Source organism: Varanus komodoensis, unplaced genomic scaffold (genome assembly GCF_004798865.1).
Source record: "Varanus komodoensis strain SLA01 unplaced genomic scaffold, ASM479886v1 scaffold38, whole genome shotgun sequence".
NCBI classification, from domain to species: Eukaryota; Metazoa; Chordata; class Lepidosauria; order Squamata; family Varanidae; genus Varanus; species Varanus komodoensis.
In genome coordinates, this window is record NW_025335909.1 from 5906355 (window position 1) to 5930907 (window position 24553).

Consider the following 24553-nt stretch of genomic DNA (forward strand, 5'->3'; position numbering starts at 1 on the left):
ACTTGGCCGCGTGACGGAAGCGGCGCTCGCCGGCCTGCCGCGGGGGCCTCCACGTGGTCCCGCCTGGCGTCGCCGCGATGGGGAAGGCGCGCAGGAGGCGCAACTGGAAAGCGCGGCGGCCGGGCGAGCCGCCCCCGGAGCCGGAGCCGGTGCAGCTGGAGCTGGGCGGTGAGTCGGGGCCGGCGCGGCGCGTTGCGTTTCCCTCGCGGTGGGCGCCTGGGGGGGGGGGGCGGCGGCGTTTGGGGCCTCGCCGTGGGGCCTCGCCACATCCCCGGCACCCCGTCGCCAGCAGCGGACAGCCTCGGGCAGGGCAGGGCAGGGACGCCCTCCGCCCTCCTGCGGCGGGTGGGCTGCCGCCGTCACCCCCGGCCAGCGCGGTCAGTGGCCAGAGAAGGCGGAGTTCCCGCGCTCAGCTCCCGCTGGAGGGAAGAGTCCCCTGGTGCCGCCTGCATTCGGGACTCAGGGGAGGCCTGTGACTTCGCCTGCGCTGGTGCCTTGCCTCGCTTTTGCCTCTGACTCCCAGCATTCCTGGCCGTTGGCGAGGACGGGCTGGGCCGCTGGGGCCGGAGGTCTAACACCTCTGGAGGACGCTGGGTGGCCGCTGTGGGCGAAGGTCTGGTCAGTTTTCTTTCCACGAGCAGCCCGTCAGGTCCGTTTTGCAAAGCCCACAATTAGAGGGTAAAGGCAGCAGCTCCCGTTTTCTACCCCTGAACCTGATGTCCCAAAACACGGTGGATGGTGTTGTGTTTGTTTTGCGTAACAGAACAGCTTTGCTTGGCTTCTCCTGTCCCTGAACTTGTTTCACTCAAGCTGATTGTTTATAAGGATCTGAAACTGTTAGGAAACTGGTGCCTGAGTTGGCTGGCTTGTTTTCCTTCCCTATCTCATCTTTTTTTAAAGTCTTGTTCCTTGTGGATTTTATGTAAAAACACAGGGTGAGCTTTTCTTGGCCTAAGGATAGGTTAAAACACTTGAAACAAATGGGTGTGAAGAAATTACTGCCTGTCAGCAGCATTAGGGGGTGCTGGCCCTTGTGTGACCAGAATGTTTGACTAGGTCAGCCTTTGGTCTGAACCAGGAGGTCTCTTTTTTGCATTCATAAGTATTCTGGCGTTACATACCCTGTCCAAACACAGACAGGCTGTGGTTAATCCCAGCTATAGTCCATTGAAGCAGTGGGGAGCATGCAGGCCTCTCAGTGTTGTTATCCTGCAGTCCCATCGGCTGAAGGGCTACATCACGCATTCCCTATCACTGGTTTACTAAACAGATGGAAGCGAAGACGTTCACTTTCTTTGTGGCTGGGCTGGAAGAGGAGGGAAGCACACAAACCCAAAGCCCAGACGGCCCCTTTGCACAGTGCCAAGCCTCAGTTCAGCATTGTCTCCAAATAAGCTGTTACATGACCTGAAATGCGCACCCAGGGCAGAGTGCGAACATGGCAGGGCGCTGTAGTTACTCCTACTTTTGTGGTATGTAATGTTTGTAAAGTTATTTCACCCTTCTCTATATATGCTGGACTATACTCCCCACCATTCCTGACCAGGGAGATGTGTAGTACAACAACATGTGTAGTACAACAATACATTTGCAGAAGTGTATTTGGGAGCATTTATACACCATGTCTTCCGGCACGTATGTTTTTAAAAAGCTTCCTTTGGTTAGCACTTGAGAACACATGATATGTAAAGCAGCTTTGAGATGGCCAAACGCATCAAAACACCCCATGCTTTTGTCCTGCAGCAGAGACAGAAAAATCTGAAAAGATGTCAGAGGATTGTGTAAGGTGATATTATTCTTTCAGAATGAAATGCCACGTCTGGTTAACCTTGGAGGAAGTATCAGTGACTCTCACTTTGGTAGAAGCATGCATAGGACAGAGCTGAAAATGCTTAAAAAATCACAGTGACTAAAATTAGCCTTTTCTCTCCCTGCAGATGGAGCCCCCATGAAAGGTGTGGATGCAAGCAACGCTCTGGTCCTTCCATCACGAAAAACCAAAGAGAAAAAAATAAGTTATGAAAAGGGCCCAGAAAAGAAACCCCTGAGCAAGAAGCAAAAGAAAACTCTGCAGAAGGTTTTGGAACAAAAAGCCAAGAAAGAAAAGGTGCACTTTGGAATACAGAAGCTGAAATAACATTGAGGAACTGTGTGTGTGTGTGTTAGTGATGTTCACAAGGGGCTTTGTACCTTATCTAGAAGATAAGGACATTTAAAACAACAACGTTTTCCAGTCAGTCTTTGTATATATGCTTGAGATGCTGGTCTGGTTGCCAATCATTTTTTTGTCAGAATTACTTAGCATCACACATCTATATATTACTGAGTTAGTTCACATGTTTGGTTATTAGTCAGCAGGAAACTATCTTTGTTGATGAGTGGGCACAAGGTGCTTGGAAATTTCTATCCCCAGAGTTAGATTAGGGGTGATGCATTCAGATGTGCACATTACCAATGAATGAAAACATCAGAATTGAGCCTAATTTCCAGTATTTGTGAGCCGAGAGTCACTTTGAAATGAAACCCATTTCCTTTCTGGAGGGCGTGGGAAACGATGCTTCATGCCCCTTACTGATTTTTCTGTTTTGTTCCTAGCGAGCTGAGTTGCTGAAAAAGCTGAGCGAAGTCCAGGCACCTGAGGCCGAAATGAAACTGCTGTACACCACTTCTCAGCTCGGGACAGGAAAGCGGATGTACCAGGTCAAACGGTAGGCTGTGGCCGCATCGAGCTGGTGTAGCCCCGCGGCTCCGCCTCTTCTCAATCCACGGTTTTCCCTGCCACTGCCTCCTTCAGCCCGGCACCTTTTCCCAGAATCCCCATGCGGTGCTGTGCGATGCCCCGCTTCTCGCCTTTCAGGCCCTTCCACAAAGCCCACAGTTTCTGTGAGTCCCTTGCTTAACCGTGGTCTTTGCCTACAGTGACTCAACATTTGGGCATCTCCCTGGTTTTCCTCACTAACCTGGTTTGCACGACATGCCAGCCTATCAAGCATTAATCTGCCATCGAGAAGCACGTGCCACCCGCAGGCCCTCCCCGAGGGTGGGCGCATCACGCTGTGCGAAGTTCTGCATGGCTCGTGGTGGAATGCCACGCTTAGATTCTGCCCCTTTTCCTCTCCGGAGGAGCCCAGGGCAGCTTTCCTGGTCTTCATCCTCCTCTCTGATTTATCCTCACAACAACCCTGCGAGGTAGACTTGCCTGAGAGTCAGTGACTGGGCCAAAGTGAGTCTCTTGGCCGAGCAGGGACTAGAACCTGGATCTCCCAGGTCCCCAGTCCGACTGTCTAACCGTTGCACCACCCCGTCCCTCCCTCAGATAGCAGGACGAATTCCCATGGCATGGGAAGGGGCAGTGGGTCCTGCCTATCCACTGCAGACTCCTGGGTGGGGGGTAATTTAACCCCCCATGGGCCGCTGTTGTACAGACCGGGCCTGCTTCTCCCAGGCCAAGCATTTCAAGGCCAAAACCTCCAACCCTGAATCCGAGCTGGAAGGAGAGGCCAAGTTGGAATGCCTGGCTGGAATGCCAGGGTGAATGGGATGCAGGAAGGCTGCACTTTGGGAGACGTGGGCCCAGTCGCTGCACGAGCATCTTTGCCTGCCTTCCCCCCGAGTCTCCATCGAGCTCATCCAGCAAGGATAGCTCTGAGCCGGGAGAGGCGTCTCTGGGATCATTCCTATTTGGGTGTCTCTGGCATTCTCCTGTCCCTTTCCCTGCGACCCCTTTTCCAGCCATGGTTTTCCTGTGCCGGCTGTGGCAGAGGACAGGGCTCGGGCTTCGGTTCCCCACCTCCAGGGGAAGGCGGCCTCTGACCCCAGAGGGGTTTGCGGAGCCGTCCTGTCTGTGGTCCCTGGATGCTCAGCTGGGGTCCAGAGGACCATGCTCTGGGAATTGCAGGTCATTTTGGGGTAAATGGATGTGTGTCAACATAGCGCTGGCGTTTCAGGGCCGTCCAAGAAGCAAGTGTTGCTAATCCGGAAAAAATCAGAAGTGTCGGTGGTGCAAACAGGAAAAGACGCAAACCGGACCTGGAGGAGCTGGAGGAGGAAACAGGAAGTTCGAGTGAGGAAGAGGAGGAGGAGGAGGCGGTGGCGGCAGAAGAAGAACAAATCCAAAAGACCCCCCAAGAAGCTCCTGGCACTGGCACGCCACTCACAGAGCCAGCAAAAGCTGCGGCAGCGGCACCCGCCTTGCCGAAGCACAGCGGCCCAGCCGGCAAGCCAGCGTCCAGTCCTGTCGTCTTCATCCCAGTAGACCGAACCCCCGAGATCCAGGTCAGTTTAGGGTGCAGGCAGCCCAAATATGTAGGCCCGTTTTGTCCCGAGCAACAACCAACAACACACGTTCCCTTCATGGAGCACTTGTAATACCTCAGTGCAGAAATTCGCACAGACCGTCCCTAATAATTACTTCAAAACTCTTGTCTCTCGGTGTTGCTGGCAGTAAAGATTTATCTTGGTTTTAAAAGGCAGCCAGGCTGAAGCTCCCAATTCTGGCAGAAGAACAAGTCATCATGGAAGCCATCAACGAGAACCCGGTTGTTATCCTGTGTGGCGAAACCGGCAGTGGTAAAACCACACAAGTGCCTCAATTTCTGTATGAAGCGGGATATGCCAGGTATGGCTTTATTCCTTTGCTATCTTATTTCCAAGGTATGATCCAGAAGGAAGAAGAGGGAAGGGGGAAGACAAACACGTGTATAATTATTGTGGCATTACATTTATACCTTGCCTTTTCTCTCTTGTGAGGAGCCCAAAGGGGCTTACGTAGTCGCCTTCCAAACCATTTTATCCTCACAACTCTGTGAGGCAGTTTAGGCTGACAGAGTTACCTGGTGAGTTTTGAGGATAAGCAGGTGGTAGAACCCAGCCCACCCCCAGTGTCCAGCCACAGGCGCTCGTTGGGCTGAGCTGGTATGAGATCCCCGTCTGCCAGGCACTGCGATTCTTTGCCTCGTCCTTGAGATAAGGATGCTGGACTCACCTGGGACAGCTGGACCTATTCCCACTTCCCTGGCCCCCCAGGAAGGAACCAGCTTGCAGATACTGCCGTGGAGGGAGGGGGCGCTGCACCTGATCCGTGGCAGGGTGTTCTCTGGCACTCTGCTCGGAAGGGGAGCGCACAAGGTGTACGTGTTACTGCTGCCCTGGAACAACATCTGTCACATCGGAAGCCCTGCGACTCGGCAGACATCTGTAAGCTTCGCTTTTCCTCATCCGTTGATAATTTGGAACCCGGTCTCACTGCTCAGTGCAGTTTATCCTCACTTGTTTATCCTCGTCGACGCGGGTGGTTTTGTTTTTCCAAAGTATCCTCAGATCTGAGGCGAGGTGACAGCTAGGCCAAGCCCTCGGGCTTAAAACAAGCGTCTAGCCCCCCGTGCCCTGCAAAACGCAAGAGACACGACTTGCACTGCAGGGCAGTTCTGCTCCCGCCCCCTTTCGCTGCAGCCCCTTCTCAGAATCTTCTCTCTCGCAGCTCCGGCAGCATCATCGGGATCACGGAACCGCGGCGTGTGGCAGCCGTGTCGATGTCGCAGCGCGTCGCTGTAGAGATGAGCCTGTCGCATCGGTGAGCGGCCTTGATACCCCCTGAACCCTTGGCCGACGGGGAGGCTTCGAAAAGAAATACGAGTGGCATCCATCTGGTTGGGACAACCTTCCCCAGTTTGGAGCCCTCTGGACATGTTGGATTATAAAGCCCATCCTTCCCAGCTAGCATGTGTGTGGTCTGGCAGGAGCCTGTTTCTTAGTTTGCACTCGTAGCCCAGGTCACGGTTCTGCCCAGGTATGTGTGATGTGCTCCCCTCTCTCAGTTGGCACCACCACCAGCCATTCCAGCAGGAGGTAACACAGGGAAATGAGGAGAAGCATCCAGCAGTTCTGCTGCAAGACTAATCTTTTTCCTCTTCCATCCCCTTCTCCTTTTCCTTTCATGCTGCATCTTTTTACATTGTAAGCATATGGACAGAGATCATCCTGGTTAACAGATTGTGAGGGGGGATTCCATCTGTGGGCTGGCAGCTGGGCCACAAGCAGAAGTGAGTTGAGAAAGGGATCGAGATAGCTCCCATCGCATCTTTTAAAAAAATAAATTCTCCAGGCGGGATAGCTCTTCCTTCGGACAATGGCAGGACATTGGCCTAAATGCTTTTGACAGAACGTATTTCCAAATACCGGGCTTGCGGCTCAGCTACTGTTTTTATTTGCGCCTTTGGGCTGATTCTGACATTTCTTCCATTTTCTCTGCCCAGAGTAGTTTCATACCAAATCCGTTATGAAGGGAACGTGACCGAAGACACCAAAATCAAATTCATGACGGATGGTGTGCTGTTGAAAGAGATTCAGAAGGTAAAAGTTTTTCCTATTGAGCTTGAATCAGAATTTTACTCTTGGAAAAGCCCATACGGGACCTGTTCTCATGAAGTGCAGTAACATGACTAAGAAAGGCCGAACGGATGATCAGCCCTGCCGGGGGCTTGCCAGTGGCTTGGTTGCCAGAATGAGGCAATATTGCCCCCTTCCCCCAGGACGGGTCAAATTCAGGAATGGGGAGGAAAGACCTCAACCTGCATTTGCGGGCTATCCATTCTCTGCCACTGGCAGTTTGGGGCGTTTATTTATTTATTAAAACATTTCTACGCCGCCCCATTCGCCGAAGCCTGTGGTGTTTGGTGGCAGTGCTTTGTATGCAGAATTACCAGGTTCATTCCCTGGTGTTCCCTGATTAGTGGTTGTGTACCTAATCCTTCCCGTGCAGGTAATTCACTACTGCAACCTCACCAGTAGGTGGCCAGCCAGCTTTTCCAAAGAGACCTCTAGCAGAAGCAACCCCGGGGCAATCTGTTCCACTGTCAAGGGGCTCTTCCTAACACTTAGTCAAAGCCTCCTTCCTGCCTGTTCCGACACACTAGATAAGATCCTGCTTGTGGCTGTGTCCAGGTTCTGAAAGCACTGGATGTGTTGCTAGCCCTCCGCCGCCGCCCTGACTGAATTGCTCTTCTTGAGTGGTGAGCAACTCTCCCCTTGCAAGGCTTGCGTTTTCACGAAGCAGCTCAGCTCTTGCAGAGCTCATCTTGTTCACGTACAAGCCAGGAGGTTGTTTTGGAAGGTGCGGTGACCAGTGATATGCTTTGCGAATGCCGACAATTAAATTCACACAGAGCTGTGTGAAAACTGGTGGGGCTAAACTTCAAAGAGCAAATCGAGGTTGATGAACTTGACTGCATTTTGACAGGGAAATGTGGAATTCCTCAGTTTGCCCTTTCTGGTCTCTTCAGGATTTCTTACTTTCCAAGTACCGAGTCATCATACTTGACGAAGCCCATGAGAGAAGTGTATACACAGATATCTTGATTGGCCTTTTATCTCGCATTGTACCTCTTCGGACCAAGGTAAGAAAAGTAGGAAAGGGTAGTTAAACTTGGGTAGTGCCTTGGAGAGGAAACTTTACTGGAAAAATGCTTTGGAGGTTATTAAATCTGATGACCTCCACCTTGTTAGGAAAGAGCACTGAGGTTAATTGCCTTGGAGAAGCCTCCCTTAGTCATTCTGTAGATAAGAGCTGCTCTTGCTTTGAAAAAGAAATGGTTTGCCCTGCTGAAGCAGCTTCACCCTTAGCCCAGTCTTCCAGGAAGGGGGATTAGAGCTTTTGTTCATACTGACAGATTCTGAAACGAGAACTTTATTTTTTTTTAAGTGGCATGTTTGCTATCACTTCAGTAGCAGACTTATCCTCATTTATTCTCCTGAGCCTTTAGGAGTAATTAGGTCTGTTGGTGCCTAATTGGTCTCATCAGGTTTCATTTTACGTTTACTTTTCTGCTTTCTAATTGTTTTATTGATGGCTGTTCTAGTGTTTTTCCCGTTGGCATTTTTAAAAGGCAGGCTGGAGGTGGAAATGCTAACAAATCAGCAGTCCAAACATAGCAGATGCTATCTGGTGTTAGGAGCTGCACGCACGGATGCTGGAAACGTTGAATCACCAGGACAGCTTTTATTACAAAGAATCTCATGACAAAGCCGTAATGGTTAGAGGCCTGAGCGAGCAAACATACAGCAGGTTGTTTATTGCTGTAAGAACTTTATCGCAAGATTGTATACCTAGTAATGGCCATCTTATCAGAGACCCCATGACAATTTGGCTTCCCAACCCTAATTGCTGTGGCTCAGAGTCTAGGAGAAAGAGCCTAGACTGCTTGATTGCTTCTAATCAAATTCGAGCTAAAACTAAGAGGGCCAGGACAAAGCCAAACCTGGGCCTGAGAGACACGCACAAAAACGGAAATTCTGCCCCGGACTTGGCTGATTTGCTTGAAACTCTCTCTGGGTTAGAGCAAGGGAACCTTAAGTTTTAGATGCTTCTTGTTACCCGTTATGTTCCTTGTCCACTTCCCCCACCAAAAAAAAAAGCTGCCAGATGAAATGCCAACTCCCTGCCTCTGTTTCCTGCTTGTGTGTGTCCGCAGAAAGGGCAGCCGTTGAAACTGATCATCATGTCCGCCACACTGCGTGTGGAAGACTTCACCGCCAACCAGAAGCTGTTTCCCACGCCTCCTCCCGTCATACAGGTAGCCCAGCTGAGAGCCAGCAGGGGGAGGAGTCACACTTGCTCCAGGGAGGGCTGGCTCAGTCCCTGCTCAGATCACCGGGGTTACACGCTGCACCCTTCCAGGCGAGCGAGAACCGTTTAGACAGAGAGCCATCGTGGTGCAGTGGCGAGGAACATCCAGGGGAGATCCAGGTTCCGGTCCCCACTTGGCCGTGTGCTCTCAGCCCACCTACCCCCCATTTTCAGAAGCCCTAGCCAGTGTGGCCGGTGGTAAAAGATCCTGGGAGCTGTCTCTCAGAACGTCTGGAGCGCTGCACTTTGCTTAGTCCCAGGCGTGAGCACATGGCACTGGCATTTTGCATCTACACTTTCCCCGCTCAGACGTGGCTTGGATTCCCACTAAGGTGTTTTGGAGCCTCTGGGTCTAGATGCTGCAATTTCTGCAAAGTGCTGACAAACAGCACAGAACCAGATTAGCAGGTGGGTGGAGGGGTTTGGCAATGAACTCCTAAGGAGAAAGTAAATTAAAAATATAACTTGGCATGGATGGGTTTCAGAAGTAATGGGAGTAGAGATCTGAAGGGCAGTGGGAGTGTTACTCCTGACTTAACACAAAGTCCTGACCTGGATACTTCTCAGGGGTCCCAGAATTCTGGTCTCGAGTCTGGACTCGAATCCACCACAAGTGCATGGACTTGCCTGGTGGCCGGGGCAAGATTGCTCTTCGTTGACTGTGTTGTGTTGCCTGTAGGTGGATGCAAGGCAGTTTCCTGTCGCTGTTCATTTTAACAAGAGGACCCCGCTGGACGACTACAGCGGGGAATGCTTCCGGAAAGTCTGCAAGATTCACCGAATGTTACCCCCCGGTGAGCTGGACAATGGAGTGATGTCTCTGCGTTGACATTTCCAGACTAGCAACTGGACCGATCTTCTTTCCTACTGTAGTCCAGGTTTTTTGTGTTCAGCTGCCCTAAAGACAGACAGGGAAGAACGGGCTGTCCTGTCTTTGGAAGGAATTCCGGAATTGGGCGTGTGCTCCTTGTCGAGAGTCCTTATTATGTGCAAGTCCTAGGAAAGGCTCTGCAAAGATGTGCAACTACCAGAAATGGTTTTTACACCTGGGAGCTAGCTAGGACAGCCTTTGTTTTAAAGAGTCTAAGCCGGTGTGTTTCGTAGCTTCTCATGCAAATTAAGATCCATTCTTGTCTTCCAGGGGGTATTTTGGTGTTCCTCACCGGCCAGGCTGAGGTGCACTCGCTGTGCCGAAGGTTGAGGAAAATGTTCCCTTTCCACAAAAACTTACCTCAAGGTACACAGCTGCTCTCAAAAGTGGTGCTGGTATTTCTGCCTTGAAACACGATACATTTATCTGGGATGATGCCTTTAGACTTACTCTATTCATGTATTTTATTGTCCTGGCTGAGGTACCTGCCTTGGCCTGCTTCCCCGCACCCAAGTCCTCGTCTCTGCTTTCTGCGCTATTTTGTCTGTTAAGGTTTATTGATAAAGTTGGTTCTTTCCAGGTACTGAAGATAAGGAAGATTCTGTCGAAGAAATGCGAAGGTTTAAGAAATCCAAGCAGCAAAAGCAAGCAGTAAGCATGGCCATTAAAATCTTCAGCATCTGTCTTTCCTTTTCTCTGCTCGGCATAACGCAGCCTTCCAAGAGAGTGAAATAATGGATTTGGACACAGGGCAACACTTGGCAGGTGAAAGGATGAAGAACTGGATGAATTTAGCATCTTTCAAGTCGCCCTTGGTGCTTCTAGTAATTCAGCAATCCCTTTTTTCCAGCTATGCAGCTCTTAAGGGCAAAACTTGGTAAACAATACTCAGCGAACTTGCACATGGCTTGCAGTCTTAACTGTGCTAGCTGCAGAATGCTGGGAATTGTTGCAATTTTTCTGAGCATGCGTAGGATTGCACCCTAAAATTTTATCGCTACTATCCTGCATCTGTATTAGTTTCCCAAAAGCAGGAAAGGACCAACTTGTATACAACTATACCTGTCTGACTGGAGACATTTCTTCCTTACCATAACCAATCAAGATGTACCTCTTTTTGAAAACTATTCTGGAAGAAAAGCTGCCGTCAGTGCTCAAATATGCTCTAAATTTCCAGTTTAAACAGCCACGTTGCCATTGGTGGTGGTGCTTTCTTTCCCCGCTTTCTAGGTGTTACCCAGGATTAATTTGGACAACTACTCCGTTTTGCCAGTTGATGAGGGAGATGAGGACAGAGAAGCAGGAGAAGATGACGACAAAGATGTTGACATGGCAGGCTCTGACCTTGACTTAGAATTGGGGGACAACGGCTTAGATGAAGGTTTGCCTCTTTCAAATGTTGTACTTGAGCTGGGACCAAACTGCATCGATGCATCAAGCTGGCATTCTGTTGACACGACAGTTAAGTAGTTCACACGCCCTGATTCATCCTGACCGCCAAAGAAATGACACAATTTCGGTAAAGAGAGTTTAAACTATGCTCTAATTCCCCCAAAGCTGTAATAGTGCATAGTGGAGGTATTTATTTACTATTTATTTATTAGATTTCTAACCCGCCCCATTAGCCCTTTTCACCCTGTGAAATGCTCAGCAAACCAAATCAAATGCTATCAATTGCAAGCATCTTGGTCTGAGCCTTAGAACTATATCAGAAAATCTTTCAGCTCTCTGAGTAGTGTTGACATTATATCCCACCAGATGCCATGCATACGGGACGGCATATAAATGTTTTAAATGAATAAAATAAATAATTTAGAAGTAGCCATACGTTTGATTGACCGGGATAGGGTGCCAAAATTGGTGAAATCCATTTTGCTCTTGCTGCCCGATAAAAGATTCCGCTCTTCTAAAATCACAGATCGCAGTTCTTGTGTAACGTAGGAACACACCAAATCCTGTTTCTTGGCTAGATTTTCCATGTTGAAATAGAGCATCAGTAGGATAGTGGTGGTGCCACCACTGAAAAGCCACTGTTGCAGTCATAACGGGCAGAGGTAAGAGAAGAACAGGCGAGCTTTGCTTACCAGTTCCAGACCACAAAAGCACATTATCTGAGCACAGATCCTACTAGAAACAGCAAATACTGTAAAAAGTGCCATACTTTCTGTCAGAGTCCTGTCCATGTACTTGTCTGTCCTGCCTGTTTTGCAACAACAGACCAGCCTTTTGGCTCCCTGGGGCAGATTCTGGTGGTGAAGCCTAGTGAATAGACCAGTAGGGTGTTACGTAACTGAATTTAGTTTCCTTTTTAATTCTGATACAGATGAGAGACAGGAATCCTCCCTCCCACTCTACGTTCTGCCCCTCTACTCCTTGCTGGCACCTGAGAAACAAGCCAAGGTAAGAATTTAGAGTTCCAGAAATGTGGAGCGCCTTAGGAAAATGGAACCGTGGGTGCTGCCTCCTGCAGAAGTTGCAGACAAGCAAACCTTGGTTCCAGCAACAGTCTGTATTGTATGCGGTCCATGGAGACAAATCTGTCACAAGCGTGGCTTAATGCAAGATCTCTAATCTTGGAGAAAAGTTAGATGACCCAGAATCTGATTGCTGCGGTCCCCAGTTTCAGGGTCTTCCCAGTGGTGGCCCCCTCTGCTGCCAGTGAAGGCCGTTCCTTGCGGCTTTGCTTTCCTCCTTTTTTATCTGAAGTCTAACCCTTGGATCTGATTCCCACCCCTCTAAGCAGGCTTGCATGGGGCCTGCATCTGTGTGGCTTCCAAAGGCCGGTTGGATAAGCTCTTGGCTTCCTGATCTGATCTTTCCACTGATTACAGGACCTTCTGGCCATAGTGGCAGTGGGGAGGAGGGGAGTCAAGTACTGCTTTGTATTTCACAACTGAGCCAAGCAAGGGAATGGAGTATCTTAGAAGAGGGTGTGGCTGGCTGGAACTCTGGAATGGAATATCTTGGAACGGGGACTGGCTGGCACATGAAGCAGAAGCGCCTGATGGCACAACACTTCGTTGTAGGTCTCAGTTGTAGAATTAAATCACAGTGGGTGCTATTGCCCATATTCAGTGTGATTTCTCCCTTGACCAAAACACCATGCTTTGCCCCAGGTTTTCAGGGCCCCTCCCCCTGGGACAAGGTTGTGCGTTGTCGCTACCAATGTGGCCGAGACGTCTCTCACAATCCCCGGCATCAAGTACGTGGTTGACTGCGGGAAGGTCAAGAAGCGCTTCTACGACAAAATCACCGGAGTCTCTTCTTTCAAAGTCACTTGGACGTCACAGGCCTCTGCCAACCAGCGGGCGGGCCGAGCGGGACGGACCGAGCCTGGGCACTGTTACAGGTCAGCTGGCCCTCTTTCTCTGAAATTACTCTGAAGCTTCCCCTCAAGAGAGACCTCTGGGAAAGCCTTCTTGCCCATGCGGTCTGCACCAGGAAAGCGAGTCGTGTTGCATGGACAGTCCGTGGCAAAAAAGCTGCCGAATTCCACTGGTGCATATTAATATTATTACTACTATTGCGTTTATATTTGCCTTTTTGCTTCTTGAAAAGAACGCAAGGCAACGTGCATAGACCTCTTCTCCATTTTATTCTTGCGACAACCCTGTAAGGGGGTTGAGCTGCGAATCAGTGTCTGGCCATGAGCTTCATGGCTGAGGGGGGACTAGAACCCGGATCTTGCAAGTCCCGGGTCCAACACCCTGTTGTTCTTGGTACCTGCGCTTCACCTAATCTTTGCACATGTTTCTCGCTCTGCTCCAGGCTGTATTCCTCGGCTGTCTTTAGCGACTTCGAAAAGTTCTCTGCTCCAGAGATCACCAGGAGACCTGTGGAAGATTTAGTTCTGCAGATGAAAGCTCTGAATATAGACAAGGTGAGCATCTGTTGTAAAGCAGTCTTCTCAGCCAGGTGTGCTCCAGAATGATGGCTTGTGGCCCCCCATCCTTCTGCACCAGTTGGTCCCCCACCTCGCCCTGAAATGCCCCTCCTTCGGAAGGGAGAACACCTGTTGGTTTAAAGCCTTTTATATGGATAAGTCCCTTAGGCAGATGCTTCCATCTACAGTGTGACACTGTAAAGCGGCAGTTCCCCCAAAATTCTGCCTCTGCTGGCAGTTGAGGTATCAGGCATGATACTGGAATCTGCTTCAGTGCTTTCCAGAGCTGGGATACATCACGGCCTTGGTTTGAGGGAGCTCGCCAGAAGACGGGGGGGGGGGAGGTCAGAGTGATTCCAGAGGTGACGTCCTGCCTCCTGTCCAAGAGCCCAGGTGCCGTCTTGGAGATGCGCTCCAGTGGCAAGCAGGCCAAAGGCAAAAAGGGACGAGCCAAATGCAGAAAGCATCCACATCTCTCAGTCAACGGCTCTTACTCCCGAGAACTAAGCTTTGGGAAAGGCATTTCAGTCTCTGTGAGATAAAGTTCTATCCCAAAGCCTGGAAGTTGCGGTGGAAGCGGGGTTGGAAGTGTGGCTTTCTGTGGGCCCTGAACTTCACTCTCCAGGGGGCTGGCCTTGGGTGTCCTTCGGAGTTGCCTCTTCATCTTACCTGTGATTATCGCTTTGCCTCCCAGGTGATCAATTTCCCCTTTCCTACACCACCATCCACTGATGCCCTTGTAGCAGCAGAGGAGTTGCTGATCGCTCTGGGGGCCCTGCAGGAACCCCCCAAAACTGGAAGGTACAAGTTCATATTCAACCTTCGCAAACTTTCTAGTATCCAGTCTTCAGGCTGTTTAAGGTTTTCTTTCTGCAGCATTGATCTCTGTAAATCCACAAATTGGACTATGCTTTTTCCTCTTTGCCAGCTTCCAGGGGAGCTGTTAATAGATTTCTAGTAAGTTTGTCAGTCGATTTAAAGGATTCCCATGAGGATAACGAAGGAACCATCTGTTTGCTCATCCCTTAAATAAAGGCGAATATTGCCGCAACCTCAGCATCCACAGCATTTAGAGATACTGAAAGATGCATGAGAGGATTTAAAGTTTTATAAACAGATCCTCACACATGTGTAGAAAGCCATCTTTTTGATGTTGCTTTGCAGTTATAAAGCTGAGATTCTCATAGCTTTGAAAATAAAAACTGAACATATATTATTGGCCACCCGGACAGCATGATGCTAAAGGGCTGCTTTTATGCATATTTAATAAATTAATGCTAATATTAAACCTAGAGGTTAAACATGTCAGTGGAGGGCCTCTGTTGTGTGCATGTGCGTAAGAGTGAGCGAGACGTGTGTGTGTGTGTGTGTGTGTGTGTCTAAGCCCAAGCCCAAAAGTTTTGCTTGCGGGGTCTACTGATTGAAAGCTGTTCACACTTCGTATAGGGTAAGCTGCATGGGACACAGTCTTTCCCTCCAAGTAAACCCTTGGGAAAATGCACTGCACAGCAGTTAAAAGATGCATCTCTGTTTCCAGGAGTAACCCCCCCCTCCTTCTTCCAGGCTGAAGAAGCTGCAGGAAGCCAAGCTGAGCAGCCCCATTAGCCCTCTGGGGGCCACCATGGCATCCTTCCCTGTGGCCCCCCGCTATGCAAAGATGCTTGCCTTGAGCAGACAGCACGATTGCCTGCCCTACGTTGTCACCTTGGTGTCGGCCCTGACAGTTCGGGAGCTCTTTGAAGAATTTAACAGGTAAGGTTCTCCCAAAATTCTCAGACCTCAGTGCCACGCCTCTTACTGTTTTACAAGAGGTTTATCCCAGTTTTCCAGGGTGCTTAACAAATGAAATAATCACGCTTGCTAAAAATCATTAAAATGGGCGTAAAACACCAAACAATCCGTAAAATTGATCAGGCATGGCCAGTTATGTAGAAGACAACAGAGTTTTAAGCTAAGCCCCCAAGGCCTGATTTTCACTGCAGTTTCAGTAGGAAGAAACAAAACTAAAGTGTTGCAGGCTGTAAAGTGGTGGCCCAGAGGGCTGCTTCCCTCTGACCATGATCCACCAGCAGGAACAAGCCCAGGTAAAAATAGCACCATCGGAAAACCGCTTCTGTTCTCCAGGTGTCAGGGTTTCCTCTCTGTGCAGTGAGCTCAGGTGGCCCCAGGCAGGCTGGCTCGGCAACAGCCTTGAAAGTTCTGCTCACCTGTAGCAAATAGCAGCAGCCTCCAGGTGAACAGGTAAGGACACAGCCTTCGGTGGCCTTTCTAATGTGTGTCAGACTTAACAGAACACGTGCGTGCGGACGGCCAGGATACCCGTGCATCCTGCATTGCAGTCCTGTGCCGAACGTAACGGTGGAAATGACTCCTTGGCAAATGTGTAGCTGGAGCCACACAGTAACATGTGAAGGCCTCTTGGCCTCTCGCCTCTTCCGCTTCGCATTCACGTTTGTAAACCTCGCTCATTCTGATGCGGTGTCTGACTCCAGATTTCTGGGTCAAAAGAGCCAGCCAGCCAAGTGTTTTAAACTGCAAACCAGCCTTGGGTTAAAATTTCGGCCTGTCTGTTCTTCAGCAACCCAGATTTTGCACTTGGCTTCAAGCAGCCCTGGTTGTTTATGCCCCAGAGGCAAAGCGGAAGTACCAAGGCAGTGCGCAGGCTGTCCTTGCACAGCATGGGTGAGGCAGCCCGTGGGCCGGCATTACATACGAAACCAGTTTGCGCACCCAGGATTGCAAGCTTGGAAGATTTAAACCGGGCTACTCTGGGGAACTCGGCAGATGCCCAGCGCCCCACTTGAACTGCGCGGTAGGAGACCCGGCTTTCTTCTTTCAGTCTTTAGCCCGTACCGAGGATGCGGGTGCAGTAGGACCGTGCGTGTTCTCTTTTGCCGCAGACCTGGCGTTAGCGAAGAAGAGCAGGAGAAGCTGAAGGGGAAGCGAGCACGAGTGGTGCAGATGCAGCGGATCTGGGCAGGACAAGGGCCCTCCCAGAAGCTGGGCGATCTCATGGTGATGCTAGGTGCGCACGTCCTCTGGCCCGAGGCTGGGTGGGGGGGTGTTCCATTGAGCTTGCTGGGCTCCTTACCTGCCTTCTGTTGCAGGAGCCGTGGGGAGCTGTGAATACGCTGGGTGCACAGCCGAGTTCTGCGAGGTGAACGGCTTGCGCTACAAAGCCATGGTGGAGATCAGGCGCCTGCGTGGGCAGCTGACAACCGCAGGTGAGGATCGGGTCTTGGCGCTTGGCCTTCAGGAAACCGTTCCATCAATCTAACCTGCTCCTTATTTTCCCAAGTCTTGCAGCAACCCAGGCCAGCTCGTTCTCGCCTCCTGTTTTCTGGGATTGCTTTTCATTCATTCGGGTGCATTTTTGCATTGCCCCCCTAGTGAATGCCATCTGCTCGGATGCCGACCTCTTCGTGGACCCCAAAATGAAGCCCCCGAGTGAGATGCAGGTGACCTTCCTGAGGCAGGTAGTCCTGGCTGGGCTGGGAGACCACGTTGCTCGGAGGATCCAGGCTGAGGAACTTCTGGATGAGAAATGGAAAAACGGCTACAAGGTACATGTGCAGGGGATTCTTCCTTCTCAGTTTGGTCTCACATATTTCAGTGTAATCATCTCGCGGGTGTCCGGATCTTGGTGCCTGCTAGGCATTTTGGACTACAACTCCCAATATTCCAGACCATCAGCCATGCTGGCTAGGGGCTGACGGGCACTGAAAACTGAAATATCTGGAAGGTTCCACATTGGGGAAAGTGAACCTGATATTTAAACACTTTTCTGTTACAAATAAACTGCTGGAATAGATGAAACTTTCAATGGCCTTCCCCAACTGGCTGGCCTCTCTAGAAGTTTGAGGCCAACTCACAAGCCTCGGCCAGAGTGACCAGTAGCTAGGAATCCTGGGAATTGTTGTCCCAAAACATCCACTGAATCATCCCAGGGGTGTGGCATCACCAGGTGCCAGTTTATCTGTTTCCTCCCACCGGTGCTGTTCCCTGTGATGCGGACCGCATTTTCCAAACTGCACCAGTCTTGCTGCTGGGTCCGAACATCTGATTGCAGCTTTCATTGCTACAAATCAGAGACAGGAAACATCTGGCTTTTTGGATGGCTTTGAACAACAACTTGCATACCTCTCACTGCTGGCTGTGTTGGCTGGGGCTGATGGGAACTGCAGTCAAATGCTATGTGGAAGGTAACACTTCCTCCACTTCTATTCTAAATCCACCCTCTCCTCCCAATTCTAGCAATCCTTCAGCAGCTACGCATCCTTCTGTCTCCGCCCCCCCCTTGTTTATTTTCCTCCAGTTCAGGTCTTCCTGCAGTTGGACTGCCACTGCTTAGTACTCTGTTCTGCTCGGGGGACCGTTGCCAGGATCAGTGCATGCTCCCCAAGCCCCTCATCTGTCCCTTGCTGTTCCACACTTGAGCTTCACTTCTCATCCTGGGCATTTCACACTGGTGGCACACACTGCTCTGAAGAAGCTAATGGCTCTCATGTGCAAGACAGCCTATGACATGGAAATACTAGGACTCCCAATTCCATCAGCCCCGCCAACATAGCCAATAATCCAGAATCCTGGGGGTCGTCATCAGAAACACTCAGACTGTTCCAGGTTGGGGAAGGCAGGTTTCAGGCAGGGTGGGTGGGCTTGCGGAGTCTAGCTTTGAATCCCTTAAATCGGCCTCTTCTAACTGTTCCCTGAAGTCTTCCTTCTAGATCTGAACGCAAAAGAGGGCTTCTTTGGGTATTATTGCTCTGTTGTGTTTACATCCCACTCTTGTGAGGACCCCAAGCCAGCGTGCATTGCTCCATTTCATCCACACAGCAACAACCCTGTGAGGTGGGCCAAGAGGCACCCACTGAGCTTCATGGCCAAGTGGGAGACAAGAATCCAGATCTCCCAAGTCCCCAGTCCATGAGCCACCACTCTGCACTAGCTTTTGGTGGGAGGCTAGCCCTGATCCATGGAGAGAAGCAGCACAAATTACTCTCCTGCTCATCTTTTTATTTATTTCTTTATTAAAACATTTTAATGCCGCCCCATTCGCCAAAGCCTCGGGGCGGCTCACATCTTGGCATCAAGAATGATCCAGTTCCTTGTGCCTGGTGCCGAAGACTCTCTTGCTCCTTGCGTGATCATGGTGACAGGAGCTTGCTTTGAAGTCTTCGTGGCCTCTAATGCCTTGGGCTTTGCTTTTGCCTCCTCCTCCTCTTCCTCTGTCACACCCCCTTCAATCAGACACCGCTTCTGGACGATCCGGTCTTCATTCACCCCAGTTCTGTCCTCTTCAAGCAACTCCCAGAGTTAGTGGTGTATCAAGAGATTGTGGAAACCACCAAAATGTACATGAAAGGTAAAACCGACTCTCTTCCCTTCCTTCTGGCAGGGCAGTGTTTCGTGTAACGTCACACTCCTGCCTACTTCCAGACTAATAAAATACTCCCATTCTCTCCCAGTTAATTATTTCTTTCTGTTCCACTGAAGGCATTTCAGTAGTTGAACCAGAATGGATCCCGCTGCTTCTGCCTCCGTATTGCCACTTCGGAGATCCCCTGGACAACCCTCCCCCATTTTACTGCCCTGAAAGAGGCCATGTTCGATGCCACAGACCAAGTGCATTCTGTACGTTTCTCAAAATATTTGAGGCTTGGGTTTTTGCTATCTCAGGGAAGTAGATGTTTTCTTCTTGTGAAGTAATACCAAAGTCTGTACTTCCCATATCCATTGCAACGTATGTCAGAAATAGGAATTGTGTTTCCCTTTTTCCGGCTGCTATTTGTTTCCCTCAGGCCATGTATGTTGGGGCAGAGAGCAGACGTGCAGAACGCTTGGGCATGAAGTGGCCCCCTGAGCCTCCGAGATTGCTCTGGGGCTTCACCTGGAAGACGCCTCCATGGTTGTCTCCACTCTGAGACTGGCGTTCAGGACTATGGGAGACTTGGCTGCTGCCAGGAATAGTGGCAGAAGCTTGGAGGAAAATGAACTGGAACTCCCTGGCCTCAGTGGCTGTGCTTTAGTTGGGAATAATCAACCCTCGGCTAGAAGGTTCTGCCCTCCTGCTTTGGAAGGAAGCAAGAACCAGGGAACAAACTGGGCAATGCACAGCGTTCCTCTCCTGCCTGTTTCGTCTTCCCCTTTTCCGGGAAAACAGAATGAAGGCAGTTGCGTGTTCAGTGCTAAACCAAGCAGGAAGAGAGTCTTAATTACATTTCCTTCCTTCCATAACTGTTCTTCTTTTGCAGATCGAATAGGCTGGCAGCTTCCTGCAGTGGAAGTAGATTACCCCGAAGGCATTGAACGCTACAAATATTTTGCCAAGTTTTTATTGGAAGGAAAGGTAAGCAAGTTTCTCCTATACTGCCTCTTCTCCTGTGGGGTTCTTGTGGTTTTGATTCTTTGGGTTCTAATAATTTAAGGTTCAGTCGTAGACGATTGTCAGAGGGTGGTGATCATCCAGTGCAGAGCGGGAGGCAGAGATCCTCCCCCGGTTGGCATATCGGCCACCTGGCTGGGGCGCTTCAGAAGGAGCAGAGGAAGAAAGACTCCAGGGGACACAGGATAATCACACCCCGGCCTCAGCCACTTCCCATTAACACCTGCCAGAGGCTTAGTCACCGTGCTTCTTGCTGGTAGCCAGCACGGTTTCAATGCGTTGGAGCACCGGTTTCAGTATCAGTGCTGTCTCTGACCTGGGAAGCTGAAGTATTCCATGGGATCGCTCCCTTGCAGTATTAGGCCTTGAAGCCACCCTGGGAATTCAAGAGCAGAGAGAAGCGTGCCTAGGGTTGGAGCAGCTTATTGGGTCACTGTGATTGTGTTTTGTATTGCTAGAAGCAGCTCAGCTGTCTATAAATCCATAGCTGTTGTTTGCATTCCTTGGGAAGTACGGACAAGCCAACAATTCAGGGCAAATACCTTCCAAAGTTGGTTCCATCAGAGTTCCACTACAATGACTCCTCAGATTAAAATCAAAGTATTTCAAGGGCGACCATAACAGTTCTATATTGTAGAAAAGGACCGGGCTCATGCAAGTAGGTATATCTTTGTGGGAGGGGTTAAGTTCATGTAAGATGCCATCCTCTGTATGCTTAGACGCACAAGCTGTGCTGGAGCCGTAGGCCTTGTTACATCGACGCTGAGATAAGATTGTACGCTTAGAGTAAAATTCATGAGATCACTGGTTTTTGGTCTCTGGATACTGTCCATGGGGTTTTCATTGGCAAGGATACTGGAGTGGGCTGCTATTTCCTTCTCTCACTGGTAGCACCCCTTAAAAATCAATGTATTAACACAGGCATTGATATTTCTTCTTTTAGGTCATTAAAAAGCTGGCCACCTACAGCCGCTGCTTACTGTCCAGTCCAGTCACAATGTTGAAATCCTGGGCCAAGTAAGTTTTCGCTGGGGTTATTTGCTCGTGTGTATATCTTTCTATCAACCAGAAAATGGGGGGGGGATTACAGCAAGCATTGTACACCTTTGTGTATCCCTGGTCTGGGAGATGAGTTGCCACGCAGTGCAAACTCTGTCCCGCTGGGGCCCTGTCTGGCCACCTGGAGGGTTTTTTTACTCGCCACAGGTGACCAGATGAGTCCCAGTTTTATATGGCTGCTTCACAGGAATTGGTCTACTGCCTATTGATAGTAAGTGATTGGAGAGAAGACTCAGCAGCATTGAGAGCTGTGCCATTACAAAAATACTTTGTAATGAATAATTTTGGTCCCATCAGCCACTCAGTTGCTCTGCCTGGTATCTGCAGGTTCAGAGCTACTCCAAGATTTGTCAGAGTACAGAAGTCTTTACATGAAAAGGGGGCAAGGGAACGGCAGAATCAGTCCCCCGAATGCTTCTTGGTTGTGGAGAGGGCCAGAAAACTGCAGGACAGAGGGAATGGCGCATCCTGGAAGAAGCAGGGCACGCTGGCGCTTGAATGAAAGCACCCTGCCCTTTCGTGCTTTGCCCATTTTAACTTGTGCACTTGACCAGCTTCCGTGTTGGGATTTCTTCCAGGCTGCAACCAAGGACAGAATTCCTACTGCAAGCGCTCGTCTCCAAAAATGTCGACAACCGGGATGCTCTGCTTATCGCCTGGAAGAAGGACCCTAAATGTAAGTTTATCTCTGTTTTGTGTAGAAGCTTGTGGGTTCGTTTTTTAAAGCATTACTACGATATTTGTATCCTGGAGTTTAATCCACTTGCAAAGAATCTCTGGCTGCTTAGATGGAGTTCCTCCCCAATCCATTTTATCCTCAGAACCCTGTGAGGAAGACTTGGCTGGCAATCCTGACTCCTGTTGCCTCGGAATTTCAACCTAAACACACGCAGTGGAGTTGTCCCACCTTTTCAGCTCTTTGGGCAGGATGCTGGTCTTTTTCTGGAGAGGATGACTCCAGGCCCAAGAATGTTCCCTTTGAAGCTAACAAATGATCTTTTTTCCTTCTGAGGTCACCGTGGAACCTTCAAAGAGGTGCTGCAGCACCAGAAATAAATCTCGGGAAGCGCTCGTTTCTCAAAGCTTCCCTTTTCAGTATTTGCTGCTGCCTTAAACATCTTGTCATGCATTAATATTTGGCTTATTTATGGGTGCCAGAAATATCTGTGTGTGCGGTTTGTTTATTGCACTCCTTGGCCAAAGAAACCTCCTGGAAGACAGTCTGCATGTTACAGTTTTCAAAGACACATCACAAGAGGAATAGGATGGGAAGGGAAGAAGAAAAAAGCAGTCTTTCAGCAGGGCTGGGGGAATTGTGCTGCTTTTCACTCCATCCCATCTGCTGTGGTCTGTGAGCATCTCCGTCCATGTAATTACGCCAAGGAGACTTAAAACCCCTACAGGAAAGTTCCACCGCAGCATTTGACTCAGTCACCTCTCCTCTCTTTTCCTTTCACCTTCTCTGTTTTAGTTTTATTGAAAGAATATTGCCACTGGATTCCAGAAGTTACACATGCAGAGGTCGCGAAAATCTGGCCACCTGTCCTGTGACATGGAGAGCAAGCCGTCCTTCGGCTTGAGCCCTCGGTCAGCTCCCCCTTGCACCAACACCTTCCTGGCATTAGTGTCAGCCGTGAGAAAGGAGAACAGCCCTCGTGTGTGCAAAACAAACCGAGGTGGTCCCGTGCGTGCATAGGATGCTTGCCTTCCGCTGGGCTGGATGAAGAAACACGGGGGAGATCTTGTTATAGGAAGCAAAATCCCTGTGCAGCCCAGGGACTTTCTTGCTGCTGATACCTGTTGGCTGTTCTGGAGCCATTTGGGTCTGAAGAACAGCAGAAAAATGCTCTGCATAAAACAAACTTCCAGTTTATGATTCATCTTCCAAGAAGGTTGTCTCCAGATCAAACCTGGATCATCTCTTCGCCGTTTTTTTTACTCGTTGCTTCCTTTTTCTCCAAAAATAAATGCAAGCATGTGGCTGGATCAGGAAGAACGATCCTTCATAACAGATCAGTAGAAGAGAGATTCTGGTAGGAGAGGCATTCCTGGCTTGCCAAAACACCCTTTTCCATCCAACTCTTAAATGTTATAAGCCTTTCCTTTTGCATCTGGTTACCCAGGAACGAGGCTTCAGAACCCCAATCCTGTGGACCGTTCAAGCCATGGCACAGTCAATGAAATGGGCTTAATTTTGTTCTTGCTTTTGCCCTGGCCCACTCACATACAAAGTAACAATAACAATGTAAGACAAGTATAACATGAACAAAATCTAAAATGCTTAACTAGAATAAACTTGTGATAATATATTTAAGATTTGTTTAAAAATATATCACAAACAACTGGCCCAGGACTCATTCAGACTAAATCGTGGTTAATCAACTGTGCTTAGTTAAAACAAGCCAGCCCCATAAATTAGGATTCATACTTATTTGGTCTCCTTATGTGATGTATGGACCCTCATTTTCATGTGAGCACATGTGCAGAAGATTTTTAATTTGAACAAAAAGTGGTAGAAGCATTGTCAGTAATGTTTGGAGGAGAAGTAATTTTAGCAGAGAAACAGATGCAGTTTCTAAATTGCTGCCACACAACTGTGTTAAAATTCCACTGGCAGCAACGTGGTTGTAGGTGCCACTTTGGGGTCTCATGCCCTATAAGTGACAGAATGCGCCACCCCAACAGCCCCAATCCATGCAGTTTTTTTCTGATCCACTTGTCCAGCTGGGAGGGAGTCGCTGAAGATCGTGTCGCCGTACTGGTTTGCATTGGAGAAATGCATCAACCTCGTGGAAAAGCGATTTTCAAATAGGGAAGCGTCTTCCCTTCTGCAAGGGTGCTTGCACTGGCTAAGTGAGCAGACTTCGAAGTGCCTCTTTTCGGTCGAAATGACCGCAGATCCTTCTGAGTGAATATTGCGGGTTTTTAACACGCCCTGTATCATAAGCTTGTACATAGTTTTTGGTATGAGAATAGGCAGTTTTCCAGAATAAACTGATCTTCCTTTTACCTTCCTGTGTGTTGTTGTGTGTGATGTACAAGCCTGCCCAATAGCCTGTATGGTTTCTTCATCTCAGAGCTTCATTCCAAACTAAAGGTTTAGGGAGAGCTCGCTCTCAGACCCATATTTTTCTCACCTGAAGCAGCTAGGCCAGCGATACAGAGCTTGTGAACACTCCAAATGTCAGATTGCAACTCCCATGAGTCACAGCCACGATGGGCAAACATTTATTTTATTTATTTTTATTTATTAAAACATTTTTATGCCGCCCCATTCGCCGAAGCCTCGGGGCGGCTTACAACACTAGATAAAACAATAAGTTAAAATATCCATATAAAATGATCATAATTTAAAACACACATTATAAAATAAGCCGCCCTGGCCAGATAAAATTCAGTTGTATTAGCATTTAAAATGTTGCTTAAATAAAAAGGTCTTTGCCTGGCGCCGAAAAGCAAATAACGACGGCGCCAGGCGGACCTCTCTGGGGAGCGCATTCCATAACTTAGGCGCCACCGCTGAGAAAGCCCTCCTCCGAGTAGCCACCCTCCTAATTTCTCTCATGGAGGGCTCCCAGAGAAGGGCCTCTCCCGCCGATCTCAGGGGGCGACTGGGCAAATATGGATGTAAGCGCTCCTTCAGGTAACCAGGGAGTTTAGGGATTGGAGGAGTTGCAGTCCAAGACCATCTAAAGATGATTTCCCCAAATGGGTGCCCTCCAGCTGTTGGAT

At 49.5% G+C, this 24553-nt stretch overlaps 1 protein-coding gene across 1 annotated transcript; it reads left to right on the forward strand.

The window, feature by feature from the left end:
- Positions 1 to 40: 40 nt before the first annotated feature.
- On the forward strand, positions 41 to 23830 carry DHX37 (DEAH-box helicase 37). Its single transcript, XM_044440727.1, has 27 exons — positions 41 to 168; positions 1938 to 2107; positions 2596 to 2708; positions 3948 to 4275; positions 4470 to 4618; positions 5480 to 5572; positions 6255 to 6351; positions 7281 to 7394; positions 8469 to 8570; positions 9303 to 9417; positions 9765 to 9860; positions 10075 to 10145; positions 10725 to 10875; positions 11818 to 11894; positions 12611 to 12843; positions 13263 to 13374; positions 14072 to 14178; positions 14941 to 15129; positions 16278 to 16402; positions 16485 to 16601; positions 16768 to 16940; positions 18628 to 18742; positions 18874 to 19011; positions 19632 to 19726; positions 20706 to 20779; positions 21400 to 21497; positions 22293 to 23830. The coding sequence occupies exons 1-27, from the start codon at positions 78 to 80 to the stop codon at positions 22370 to 22372; spliced, it is 3423 nt and encodes a 1140-aa protein (XP_044296662.1). The 5' UTR covers positions 41 to 77; the 3' UTR covers positions 22373 to 23830.
- The last annotated feature ends 723 nt before the right edge of the window (positions 23831 to 24553 follow it).

What these genes read in the sequence shown, in the direction of transcription:
- DHX37 (XM_044440727.1), top strand. Translation starts at nt 78, where the DNA reads ATGGGGAAGGCGCGCAGGAGGCGCAACTGGAAAGCGCGGCGGCCGGGC. An exon ending in ACCGAACCCCCGAGATCCAG is followed by an intron (nt 4,276 to 4,469) that starts GTCAGTTTAGGG and finishes TGGTTTTAAAAG; the next exon opens with GCAGCCAGGCTGAAGCTCCC. An exon ending in ATGTTGAAATCCTGGGCCAA is followed by an intron (nt 20,780 to 21,399) that starts GTAAGTTTTCGC and finishes GATTTCTTCCAG; the next exon opens with GCTGCAACCAAGGACAGAAT.